Below are 14,139 nucleotides of genomic sequence, written 5' to 3' on the forward strand. Positions count from 1 at the left end.
AGAGATAGACAGAAAAGTGCTTTCAAGGGCCTTCCTGGTTCTTCATCACAAGTTAGGGGAAGAGAACTCCAAGCCAAGTAACAAAAGCTATGTTAGATACAGTACAAGAAGTTAATTTACCTGAAGAGAACTGCACCAAGCCATTTCAGAAGAATTTCCTCCATTGAATATAGTAACATTAGAAACAATCTTACTTTTTATCAACATATTCAAAGTTTCAAAACTATGACGTTTGCAACTGATTTCAGAATCAGAAAACTAAAATAGCATGTCATTTGCAAATGTCAAGATATACATTTAGCTATGTTTAAAGCACAGCAGCCAAGCTCCACTCTCCAGGTGTCTACCCAGCACCACACTACTTGCCTGTGTTAAGATGTAACTTCTTTGTGCCTCTTCTATGTCAACTAAGCTGGCATTAATATAATCATTTTCAGTACTTTGCAGTTTAACACGACTGTGATCATCTGAAAGTAGAGAATGATAAATCGTAACTGTCATTTCAACTTTTCCATTCCTTTTTACTTGATGTCAATATTCTAAGGTAGTTATAGATGATAGAAGAAATAGAGAAAATATAAATTAACAGCAAAAGAGAGTTGACACAAATCCTAAATTACCTATTTTTTTTAAAAATAAGGAAGTCAAAACACAATCTTATGACTGGGTGTTGGGAAGGAAATGCTTCTGTTTGTAGTCTATCATCTACAGTAACATGAAAAACTGGCCAGCATGTGCAGTAAAACGAATAAGGCACTTACCTTACTGGAAGTGAAAAGTCATCTCAAATCTCAGTGCCTAGGAACTGAGTATCTATGTGCAAAAACATAACTGGGCTCAAACCGATGAAATAGATTCTTCACTTCTTGGCAGCATGCATACAACTGTATTTAAATAATGCTTAAGACCGAGAAGCTAAAATAATTGGATTATCCCAACTATATTCTTTACAAGAGTACTGGAAACACTTCATTACTTAAGACTATGTTAACAGGTTGGACACATTTCTACATTTTAAAAATAAAAACTGCAGATTTAGAATTTATACTAATTTTAGTATCTAAAATGCAACACCTGACCTTGTGTTATTTAGATGAGGAAGAAAAAAAATAAGAAGCATGTAAGAACGTATCCAAGATTAACTTTAATTTAGAATTCTAAACGTGACAGCCACAAGCATAAAACTAAGTTACAAACTGAATGTATGATGCTTAACTTCAGAGAATATATTCTGTGATAAACTATTCCCCTCAAAGAATTCTATCTTAAATATTCACTCTTTCTACTTCTTTTCCACTTTCTCTTTCTGTTTTTTTGAGCTAGGGTCTCATGGAGCCAAGGTTGGCCCTTAACTGAATATGTAGCAGAGAATGACCTTAAAATCCTGATCCTCCTAACTCTCTCTCTCAAAGCTTGGGCTACACCCCCACTCACCCACACACAGCCTTTTTTTTTTTTTTTTTTTTCTTTTGGTTCTTCTAAACAAGGTTTCTCTGTGTAATCCTGGCTGTCCTGGACCTCTTTGTAGACCAAGCTGTCCTTGAACTCAGATATCTGCCTGTATCTGCCTCCCTGAGTGCTGGGATTAAAGGTGTGTGCTACTTACTATACCAGGCTTTTGGCTACCACTTTAAAACCAAAATCGAAACAACTACAACAAAACCAAATCCCAAACTGTCTAACCCATTTCTTCATGTGAATAAAAATGTTAAATGGCTTTAGTTTCCACACCAATGTATCTCAGATGTTTCTGTTGGACTGAACAGAAGACCTCTATAATATTACATGTCATTTGCCAAAAGAAAACTACGATCTAGCTGTAGTAAATCACATGTACTAGTCTTCTGGGAAAAAGGATGTCAGCAAGCACTATTTTTTTTCCCCCGAGACAGAGTTTCTCTGTGAAACAGTTCTGGCTGTCCTGGAACTCCCTCTGTAGACCAGGCTGGCCTCGAACTCACAGAGATTCGTCTGCCTCTGCCTCCCAAGTGCTGGATTAAAGGCAAGTGCCACCACCGCCCGGCAAGCACTTTTTTAAAAAAGTTTTTTATTAATAGTTCAATCATCCTTTAATTGTCACACTGTACAGGATGGTGGACAGCTTCCTACTCAACAAAATAAAGACCGTATGTGTTGTAGATAACATATCAATGGAAGAATGAAAGCTTTTAGAGAAAGCAACACAACCACCAAAATCTAGACTCCACTACAGTGTCTCCCAAAGGAATGCAATTCCTCATACTGCAATCACAGAAGAATACAAACCAAAAGTCCCCCCACACACACACACAATCATAGTCTTTTGGCCAACATGCAACTCAGAAGGTTAGGCCCCTACACAGGGTGTTAGGAATTCAGTGTACCTGCATAACACTTTCCCAAGACCAAGGCAGAGCTTAGAAGCTGAGACGAGAAGAAAAGCACAGCAGCTTAAACAGTGCTCTCTGCTCCTGGAATCCGGCTATTTTCCTTCAATCTTTAACCCAAAACTATCAATACAGTAACCATACCCAATGACTAGAAGCACAGCAGGGCACTGGACACTATCTGAAAGCCACCCAAGGTCCAGTGCACACACAGGGCTTTGCTTCATTGTCTAACAATGATTTATCCAGTCAGTAAAAGCAAAGGACACTGCATTCTCTCAGGTTTAAAAGACAAGTTTTAAAACTGTTAGCAGATAACAATAGAAAATAGTAATCCTTAGGAAAACATGACAGCTCTTTAGAATTAAGCCCAGCTGGTAACTAAATATGTATTTTCTTCTCAGGAAAACAAACTCTCAAATGTATAGCTATATCATTATTTAGTTTTATTATAAAGACTAATGGAGAGCAGAGCATGGTGGTGCACACCGTTAATCCCAGCACTTGGGAGGCAGAGGCAGGCAGATCTCAGTGAGTTCGAGGCCAGCCTGGTCTACAAAGCAAGTTCCAGGATAGCCGGGGCTGTTACACAGAGAAACCCTGTCTCAAGAAACCAAAAAGAAAAAGAAAAAAATTAAAAAAGAAACACATAAACTTTTTGATTCAAAAGAGATTCTAAGGAAAAACCAGTTTGTGTGTGTGTGTTAACTAAAATACATTACCTTGAAATATCTAAAAAGACCACATATATATATATATATATATATTTCAGGAAGTGAACCCCCATCAAAGCCCTGAGAGCCTGTTACTTTACAATTTTTAGTACTCAGCAAAGGTGAAGGACTCACCTTGTCACTTACTAGGAATCACTTAACAAACGCTCAGTTTGCATAATCATAAAGGTTCCCTGACAACCGGAAGGTAACTGTTTCCTTTCCCTGATTCACTAGTGTTAGTTGCTCCTAAATCTGTGAACTGTTCATTTTAATTTTTTTGAAAACGATTTATTTTTTTATTTACATATACACCTATGGGAGGGGTGCGCCATGTGGATGTGGATGCTCTTAAAGGTCAAAAGAGGGCTTCAGATCACCTGGAACCGGATGGAGTAAATGGCAGCTGCATGCAGATGCTAGGAGCTTGAGTCTTAAAAGGGCACATGAGCCCTTCGCTGCTGAATCACTTCTTTGGAACCCCTAAATTGTTTATTTCCAACAAGGGAAACTTTTGAGTCAGAAAAAAAAGTAGAAAGTCACTCCCCCCCCACTCTGAAGTGAGATAATCAAAATAGCAAGAGTTCTACAACTTGAGCCCCAAAGTCCACAATATTTGATCAGTATTCTATGGCTATGGTCATCTCTCTGTTTCTGTGTGTGTGTGTGTGTGTGTGTGTGTGTGTGTGTGTGTGTGTGTGGAGAGAGAGAGAGAGAGAGAGAGAGAGAGAGAGAGAGAGAGAGAGAGAGATCTTCCAAAGGATGCAGTAAAGGGAAGGAAAGAAGGAATCACACTGACTTCCATGGGCAGGCAACCTTACTTATCCATCCCTAACAGCACCAGCAGCAGCTCTGTAAGGAACATACTGATTATTCTGTAGGGTATTACCTGCTCTCAATTCTTATCACCGAGTGAATAAAGAAATTCAGTATCTAACAGTACTGTAACTTAAAAATTGGATAAAAATTAAGCCCATCCACTTCTGATGAAGTCTCTCTGCCTTCTACCCTCAGGGTTTTCTGAGAAATGGTTTCAGCTCTAAGAAATGACTTGCTCTGTCTGTGGCTGACATACGGAGAAGCTTCCTCTTTCAACATTCACTATAAACTAAAAAAGAAAAGAACCCTGTAGATTTCACCCAATTTATCCCCATCTTAAAGGCCTCTACTACTGTAGAGTTTCACATGTCAAACAACAGAGGGGAGGGTTCATGTTCTTCACGGCAGAAACCAATTACAAACTCACAAGCTGAGCAAAGACAGGGCAATTCTATGAATACAATATTATCAGATGACTTTTTCTCCTTTTATTTTCCTATTCTCTATCTACTTGTTCTCTGACAAGAACTCAACATATCTTATAGCTATGCCAACACTGTTCAACTCCAAAAGCTGACAGAGAATAAATTTTTTTTCATAAACTGAGCAAAAAATCCTATGCAAAGACAGAGCTAAATCCAAGTCCCATAACCACTATTATTTTCAAGGAGAAGAAATGTAAGTCTTAGCACACATGAAAGTCTGAACATTTCAACAGTTTATTCTGCAAAACAAACAAACAAACTCGCTATAAATAGCTTCTCATTGACCAAAAATATAATGTCTTTCTTTTTAGACTAGAGGGATTTGAATTAAAGGATCTCACTCACATAGAATAGTTCACTGCTACAGACCACTGGCCTTTAAGAAATTCCAATCATCTTTATGCTGATCAGACTGTGTGAGAGGAATAGGGAAGGCCTAGATAGATAAGAGCTTCCTTATGATCATGTTCAACCATTGACCCTCTAATTCTATGTATTGATTAAGGGGCAATATGACTCACTGGGGTCTATGGATAAGGCAGCTCCATTATTCTGACCTAGAGTCCTAATGTAGGATGTAAGCCCAGTGGGTAGAGTGCTGGCCTAGAACCCCAGAGGACTTGGGTTCAATTCCCTATCACCTCCTAACCTGGGGATGGTGGCACACAGGACTGTCATCCTGGCAGGAATATCACAAATTTAGAGTCATCCCAGCCTCAGCAACTCCTGACCAATATGTGACTGTCTTAAATCTCCTGACCAACTCTAACAGTCTATGTGCTTGTATTAAACAAAAGGTCATGTCCAACTTTCCCAGCCTCAGCAACTCCTGACCAATATGTGACTGTCTTAAACCCACCACTCTAACAGTCTATGTGCTTGTATTAAACAAAAGGTCATGTCCAACTTTCAGTTCGGTACTAGGTTCCTCTTTTAGAACCACATACTTCCAATACACCCTATGTTAGGCAGACAACTAAAAAAGAAAACATGAGAAGGAAAAGATGCGGAGTGGCTGGACTTGATCAGTCTTTATTTTCACCGATGAATCATCCTTAGTATACTGATGGCCAACTAGAAAATCTCTGACATTCCTATTATAGCTTCAACTTTTTTAGGAATTTGAAAATTCGACTTCATTTCTTTATTTTAGTGGATCCCCACAAATTCTGAATACAGGCAGTTCTGGAAGGCAAGCCATTCTTCCCACGTGACAAGATTCTGGGTCACTTAGTCAGCAAGGAGGGAACACTCAGGTCCCCAGTCATTAATAATTGTCTTTTTAAATTTAAATTATGCTCTTGGTAGCCAGGGACCATCAGGTTCACTATTGACTCCCACCTCTCAAGGATTATGATGCCTAGGACCAAGTGTTAGAGGATACTAAATTAAAAAACACGAAAAGAAAAAAAATCAAAAAATATGGAGAGATACTGGTCCAATTCACACCTAGCTGTAATTCTCCCAGCTTTACACACATTCATTTATGAGTATATAATTCTTCATAATTTTATATGTATGTTATTATATATGTAGTATAGAACTATTACTTCACCACAAATGTACAGTGTGCTCTTTCACTGAGTCACATTTCCTTCACCCTATTTCTAATTCCATCACTAAAAACATCACTTAGTACAGTATCTACTACTAAAATTTATTATTTCAAGAATGTTATAGGCTGTGTGTTGTGGCACACATCTTTAGTCCTAGCACTTAGGAGGCAGAGACAGGTCAATTTCTATGAGTCTAAGGCCAGGCTGGTGGTCCACATAGCAAGTTCTAGAACACCTAGGACTATACAGTAAGTCTTCACTTCAAAAAAAAAAAAAAAGTTACACAGGGGCTGGTAAAATGGTCCCTATTTAAAATGCTCACCATGCAAGCCTGACAATCAAAATTTAATGCCTGAAATCCATGGTGAAAGATGAGCACCAGATCCCAAAAGCTGTTCCTGACTTCTACTCTTGTACCATAACATGTACATTCTCACATATACCCACAGACAATAAATTTCAAAAGAAAGTTTTATATAAAAATACATTGTCGCCAGGTGGTGGTGGTCCATGCCTTTAATCCCAGCACTCAGGAGGCAGAGGCAGGTGGATCTCTGTGAGTTCGAGGCCAGCCTGGTCTACAAAGTAGTTCCAGGACTATACAGAGATACCCTGTCTTGAAAAACTAAACAATAACAACAACAAAAACATATTGTTATGTAACCTTCTGACACTGGATTTTTTTTTTAACTCTCAATCTAAATCCTTTGAGATCTACCCAAGTTGTATATATCAATAGCTTGTTCTTTTTTATTGTTGAGCAGTATCCAAGAATATGAATTTATTAGTCACCCATTACTGAAAGACATTTGGGTTGTTCCCAATTTGAGCTCATTACAAATAAAGCTGTCATGAACATTCATTTATATATCTGTGCATTGATGGAGTTTTCATTTCTCTGAGATAAATGCTGAGAAATCTAATTGCTAGGTCATAGAAGTGTACATTCGAGTCTTTGGAAAGTAGTTATATTCCTGGTGTCTTTAATCCCAGCAGTTGGGAGACAGAGGCAGGCAGACCTCTGAGTTTGAGGCCAGCTCAGTCTATAAAAAAGAGTTCCAGGACAGCCAGGTCTACACAGAGAAACCCTGACTCGGAGGGAAGGCACGCAGAGTAGCCATGCCATTCCCATCAGCCACTTAGGACATCAAGCTTCTCTACAATCCTGAGTATCTGCTCTAATTGTTCCAGTAGGTATGTAATGATATTGCACCACCACATGGTCTTAACTAGTGTTTCTGATAGCTAAGGATGTTTTTCATATGTTCACATGTTTATCTGCCTTCTGTACTTCATACCTTTTGTCCACCCCCCATCCCCAGATAGGGTTTCTCTGTGTGGCCCTAGTTGTCCTAGAACTTACTGTGCAAATCAGGCTGGCCTCGAACTCAGATCCACCTGCCTCTGCCTCCCAAGTGCTGGGATTAAAGGTCTGAACCACTGTGCCTGGCTCCCCTTTGTCCATTTTCTAGTTAGCCTATTTCAATATTTTCCTAGTCAATCTGTATTCATCTCATTCTCCCAAACTTTTAAATGTTCATTTAGTCCTTTTTTTCTTTGAGACAGGGTCTCACTAAGTATCCATAACTGGTCTGAAACTCCCTATGTAGATCAGGCTGGCTGTGAACTCACAGCATTCCTCTGCCCTAGTCTCCAAAGTGTTGGATTGAAGGCATGGACCACTATTCGACAACAGAGTTGCTTTATTTTTCTGAACAAGGACTTTTACTCTGTAGCCCAGGTGGATCTGGAACTTACAGTATTCCCCTGCCCTGGCCTCCCATGTACTAGAGTTATAAACACGCGCGCGCATGCACACACACACACACACACACACACACACACACACACACACACGCACACGCACACGCACACACACACACACACCACGCATACATACAGCTATTACAACTCACTAATTTTTAAAAAACGACATAGTTTTTATGTTTTTGGTGTCATCCTAAACCATCTTCAACAGCCTGAGATCCTGAATTTTCTCCTGTTCACTTCTTCTGGACAGTTACTATCTCTCCCCCCACCCCCGCCCCCTTGTATTTAAATATTTAGTAGAAGGATACCTTAGGACAATGTAAATAACTTGTTTCAACATTTATTATTCAGCATCTTATATAAAGGTGGAACTTTCACTATTTGCATCTTACTTATTTATATCTTAGTATTATTATAGACTCATGGATTCCTACTTTACTCAACAGGTAAAAAATCATTACTTTAATGTTCAAGTTACCCTGGGATTGGCCAGTGGACTTCAAGCGGGGTTTGGTGTCTTTAAGACACACTCTTATCAGTTCTTGTTTGTTGTTTAAGTCATATCCTTACTTTCTAGAAATTTAAGACATTCCAAGCTCTTCCTTCTTTCTTATTTATTTGGTTTTTCAAGACAGGGTTTCTCTGTGTAGCCCTGGCTGTCCTGGACTTGCTCTGTAGACCAGGCTGTCCTTGAACTCAGAGATCTGCTTGCCTCTGCCTCCCAAGTACCTACAAGTGTCAAACACCACCACCGCCCAGCCCTTACTTTTTTTTTTTTTGAGACAGGGTCTCACTCTAGTTCTGGCTAGCCTCAGAGATCAGCCTGTCTCTGTCTCCTGAGTGCTGTAATTAAAGGCATGTGCCATCACACCCAGCCCTTTTTCTTTTTTTGAGACAAGGTCTAGCAATGTAGTTCAAGCTGGCCTTCAGCTCACAAACCCCGTGCCTTTGACTCTGGAGTGCTGAGGACTCAGGCATTCGTCACCACACCTGTCTAAGGGATTACACTTTGTTCCAGTCCCAGAAATCAGCCAGTTGTCCAAAGAGCCCTGTTTGCTCTTAGTAAAGAATGAACTCGAATTACTAAAGCTAAGCGTGCCAAGTGCCAACAGGGCATCACTGTTCTTAAGACTTCCCGATGAGGCTGGAGACACGGCTCGGGATTGTTAAGGGAATATGCTCTTGCAAAAGATAGGACTTTGGTTCCCAGAACCCACATCAGGCAACTCATAACAACATGTAACTCCAGCCCCAGGTGTACTGACCCTTCTGGGCTCCACAGACACCTGGACACCTGCCCATATGTGGACATACCCACCCATTCCCACACAAACGTATGCACATACTCACATATTCATAAAAGTAAAATGTTTTTTTTTAAAAAAAAAAGATTTAGTGAAGGCCAATTTATATATGAGGACATGGCTACCTACATTCAAACCTATCTTTATAACTGAGCAAGCACTCTACCCCTGAGCAACATATTCCCAGCCCTATCTACACATCAGTACTCACTGAAAACCAGACCCTTGCACACAATACAGCAACTCTACCCAACAGTACAGGGCTTACTTTCTTACCTGTTACACAAGGTCTTAGATCTTTGCTTTAAGGACATTATCACTTTTACACATCTTTTTAACAGCCCCAAGGGTTCTTAAATTGAATTATTTGATGAGTGAGAAGGGACGTATAGTGGTTTACCCCCACCCCCTTTTTAGACAAGGTCTCTTTATTATGTAGCCCTGGCTGTCCTGGAACTCACTCTGTAGACCAGGCTGGCCTTGAACTCACAGAACCTTGAACTCAAGAGATCCATCTGCCTCTACCTCCTGAGTTCATGGATTAAAAGCATACACCATGGCTGAGTAATGGTATTTTTAATACTCCCTTTGCCATTCTATTATTCACTAATAGTAAAATAAATAAATAGATAAATAAAAATCAAAAATTAAAAATACCCTCGCTATAAGTGAATGAAAATGGAAGCTAATGTATAAAATAGCCATCTTAAGATATACAGTTGCCGGGCGGTGGTGGCGCAAGCCTTTAATCCCAGCACTCGGGAGGCAGAGGCAGGCGGATCTCTGTGAGTTCGAGGCCAGCCTGGGCTACCAAGTGAGTCCCAGGAAAGGCGCAAAGCTACACAGAGAAACCCTGTCTCGAAAACCCCAAAAAAAAGATATACAGTTAACAAACATTAAAAACAAAAAATAAAACAACCCCCCAAAACAACAACAACAAGAAAAAAACATACACACAATTTTCCAAAATGTTGGGCAAAGGAATCTATGTCAACATGCCAGAGATACTTGCTCATCCATGTATACTCTGAACTAGTCACAACAGCCAGAAAATGAAACCAACTTAGATGTCCTCAGCCCAGCATTTGTCTACTGTCACCAAAACAAACAAAAACAACGTGAACAGATCTTTAGTGGGGGACAGAAACTCCAGTCTTGGAAGGAGTGAGGACAGAGGAAGGCTCCACTTGATAAGGAATCAACAATCGCTTCTTGGCCTTTTGGCTAAGATCAAGTGTAGGAATCAACAGATTGGGGGGGAGGGGAGCAGGGAGAGCCTTGGAAAATAAATGGGGAAATCAGGGAAGTGAGGCACAATGAGATATATTTGGAGTTCAAGAGCCAATCTGGGCAACATCACAGGATGCTTTCTCAAAAGAGAAACAATAAAAGAGGGATAGAGGTATAACCTCATAGTATATCACTCGCCTAGGATGCATCAGGTCCTGGGTTCAATTCCCAGAACCACAAAAAGGGGAGTGAGGGAAAGAAACATAAAAGAGTTGTTTCCAAGTCTCTGATGACACATTCTATGTACTTACAAATGTTCTCTAGGAAGAACCCTGTGAGCAATCTACACTCTACATAAATAACCACAATGAGTGTACTGATAACAGTTCATCTGTGTGCTTAACAGCTCTTAAGAGTTTTCTCATAAAACTAGAATCCAATGATTGCCTAGTCACTCATGAGCCTAACACCATGGTTTGGACTTCATACAGAATAAACAGTTTCATTTCTATAAATGTTTAAGCATTAATAGAAGTTTAAGCATTTTAAGCTACAGACTGCTCTGCTAAGGTCTTTTCTTTCCCTGCATAATCATCTCTAGCTTTTTCACTAAATTCTGGTTCTTTTATACTCTGAATCCACTCCAGTTCAGTTGATGGCTTGCAGAAATGAATTATTAAAAGGACAAATAGCTCTCTGATTCAACCTTGATTAAAACTGAGTACTAAAAATAAATTTTAAAAACTTTAGACAGGGCCTGGAGAGATGGTTCAGAGGTTAAGAGCACTGGTTGTTCTTCCAGAGGTCCTGAGTTCAATTCCCAGCAACCACATGGTGACTCACAACCATCTGTAACGAGATCTGGTGCCCTCTTCTGGCGTGCAGGCAGAACACTGAATACATAATTTAAAAAAAAAACCAACAAACTTTAGACAGAAATAAAGACTGAAATCCTAACAGTTAATGAAAAAGCTTTTAAATAAAAATCTTTCAACAATGACTGAGAACTTAAAGCACTAAACTAAAATTTCACCTGTATTTTAAATTTTGTATTTGATAAGGAAAATAGCAAATAGCTACTTCTAAATTTAAGTTAAATATATATTTACTCTAGTGATTATTATATAACTGAATTAGGTTAGTCTTAGAATGTTTCTCAGATACAGAGTTCTATATATTTCCCCTACTATATCAAACTTAATAGTGTGGTTCAAATTTCCCATTTTCTCTTTTTGAATATGACAAAACCTTTGTAAATGTATTTACTTATTTTTATATGGATGATAGTTTTGTCTATATTATGTTATGTGTGCCATGTGTGTGGCTGGTGCCCATGGAGAGCAGCAGAAAGCATGGGATCCCCTGGAACTGGATCTAACTGGAGTTAGAGAGAGTTTGTGAGCTACTTGTAGGTGTTGTGAACTGAACCCAGGTCCTCTGCAAAAGCAAGTACTCTTACCCACTGAGCCATCTCGTCAAGAACAATTTGCATTTGTTCATTTCTTGCATTTGAAGTACTCAACAATGACATCACTAGTCTGAGATTCTTTGGCATTGTCTTTACCCATGATAAAAGTGCAACTAGTGGCCGGGCGGTGGTGGCGCACGCCTTTAATCCCAGCACTTGGGAGTCAGAGGCAGGCGGATCTCTGTGAGTTCGAGGCCAGCCTGGGCTACCAAGTGAGTTCCTGGAAAAGGTGCAAAGCTACACAGAGAAACCCTGTCTCGAAAAACCAAAAAAAAAAAAAAAAAAAAAAAAGTAAAAGTGCAACTAAGCACTTTACAAAGTTGACCCTGTTAGTTATTTCCCTAGCTTACTCATTTCCCTAGCTTCTTATCGTCAGCCTTAATGAGGTTGATTTGGTGCTCAGCAAATCTGACACACATCACAGGTGGACAAAAGCACACACAAAGATAAGCATGCTGCTACTGTATGAATTCCATTTGCTAGGATGAGGGCATTCTTCAGCACCTCTTGCAAAGTAGAATTAATATTCATTATACTTCCAGCAGCAATACTTTCATAGGCTACAGAGGATTAGGGATGAAGCCAATCTTGAATTAACTCAAATCTCTGCCTCTATGAGATTCTGTGACAAGCAAAGAGATAAATCAATTTCTTTGTAAACTCTGTGTCTTATTACATCCATGAGTACATGTGGTCTTAGCACTTTGTAGACAGAGGAGGAGCATCAAGGCCAAATTGAGTTAAAGAGTGAGACCCTGGTCGGGCAGTAGTGGCGCATTCGTTTAATTCCAGCACTCAGGAGGCAGAGGCAGGCAGATCTCTATGAGTTCTAGGACAGCCTGATCTACAGAGTGAGATCCAGGACAGGCACCAAAACTACACAGAGAAACCCTGTCTCCAAAAAAAAAAAAAGAGTGAGACACTTTCTCAAAAAGCCAAAAATAAGGCTAGATGTAGTGGCTTAAACCTGTAACCCCAGTATTTGGGAAGCTGAGGCAGGAGAGTTGCCACAACTGAGGTCAGCCTGAGATACAGTATGAGACTTGTCTCAAAAAATATCCATGGAGCTGGAGAGACAAGATGCCTCAGCAGTTAATACTTGCTGCTCTTCCAGAAGAGGAGTTTTAATTCCCAAAACCCACAATAGCAACTCACAACCAGCTGTTAACTCCAGTCCCAGGATATCTAACACCTTCTAGCTTCTTCAGGTACAGACCTTCATGCAGACAAAACCTCCATCAACATAAAATAAAAATACTTTTTAAAAAAGCCCATGAACATAGAAGTGTCAATTTGTCCCTTATAATTAATTCTATTCATATTTGCTTAATGTGAATATTTAAACTTAAAACTAATTTATTAACTGTATACAAACCTCTGCACTAATACATACTTCTTCATAGGAAATAACTATGCTGCCGGGTGTAGTAACGCACACCTTTGATCCTAGCACTCAGAGGCAGAGAAGGTGTTCCAGGACAGCCTGCTCTACAACAGAATATGTTTCAGGACAGCCAAGACTACACAGTGAGACTATGCGCAAGGAAAAATTAAAAAAAAAAAAAAAAGAAAGAAAAAAGGAACCATGTCATTTCACTGGAGAAAAGAGTCAGGAAGACAAAAAGCCTCTAACTTGAAGACAAAAAGCATCTAACTTTTTGTTCTTTTCTCTCCACCCATCAACTCATCCAAATGCATATTTACTGAGAATATTCTTGTTTTGTAGCAGCAATGAACTATGATTTTATGACCTGCCATACTACTAGAAGCATAAATTTACAGAAATTTTATTTATTTATTTGGTTTTATGAAACAGGGTCTTACTCTGGCCCTGGCTGGTCACTCACTATGTAAAGTTGGCCTCAAACTTTGTAGTGACCACTCTGTCTCTGTCTCCTGAATGGTAGAATTACAGGCATGTACCACCACACCCAGCTTCCTTCTATCCCCTTAGCATAACTATTTCACATATATAAACCTTGAGGACATTATGTCATGTGTAAGTAGCCAATCACTTAAATGACAAATATCACATGCTCCCAAAGTAACCGAGTTAATAAAGACAGAAAGCAGGAAAGTGGGTTCAGGGGCTAAAAGAAGAAAATAGGGACATCTAGTAGGTAGAGTCTCAGTTATGTAAAACAGTCAAGCTAGAAAGATCTATTGTTTATCAATGTCCACATATGTAATATTGGAATGCACATCTAAAATCTGCTACAAGTGCAAATTTATTTTAAGTATTTTTGTTTTGTTCCTTTGAAACAGGTTCCAATGTAACCCAGGTACCCCTAACTCCTAATCCTCTTGCCTCCACCTCCCAAGTGCTAGGATTAGAGACATGTGCTACCACACCTAGAATGTTATGTATTTTAACACCACAGACATGCACACACAAACTCATCACCCATGAAAAAAAGACACTGATATT

The 14,139-nt window shown here is 39.5% G+C and overlaps 1 protein-coding gene across 1 annotated transcript in view; it reads right to left on the reverse strand.

The window, feature by feature from the left end:
* The window catches only part of Ptpn2 (protein tyrosine phosphatase non-receptor type 2), a 64,388-nt gene that overhangs the window by 32,736 nt on the left and 17,513 nt on the right, over positions 1-14,139 (reverse strand). Inside the window, exon 3 of the mRNA XM_059246088.1 lies at positions 367-467. Within this exon, the coding sequence (XP_059102071.1) occupies positions 367-467 (101 nt within the window). The remainder of the gene's footprint in view (positions 1-366; positions 468-14,139) is intronic.

The sequence above is a fragment of the Peromyscus eremicus genome, chromosome 19 (genome assembly GCF_949786415.1).
Source record: "Peromyscus eremicus chromosome 19, PerEre_H2_v1, whole genome shotgun sequence".
Classification (NCBI taxonomy): Eukaryota; Metazoa; Chordata; class Mammalia; order Rodentia; family Cricetidae; genus Peromyscus; species Peromyscus eremicus.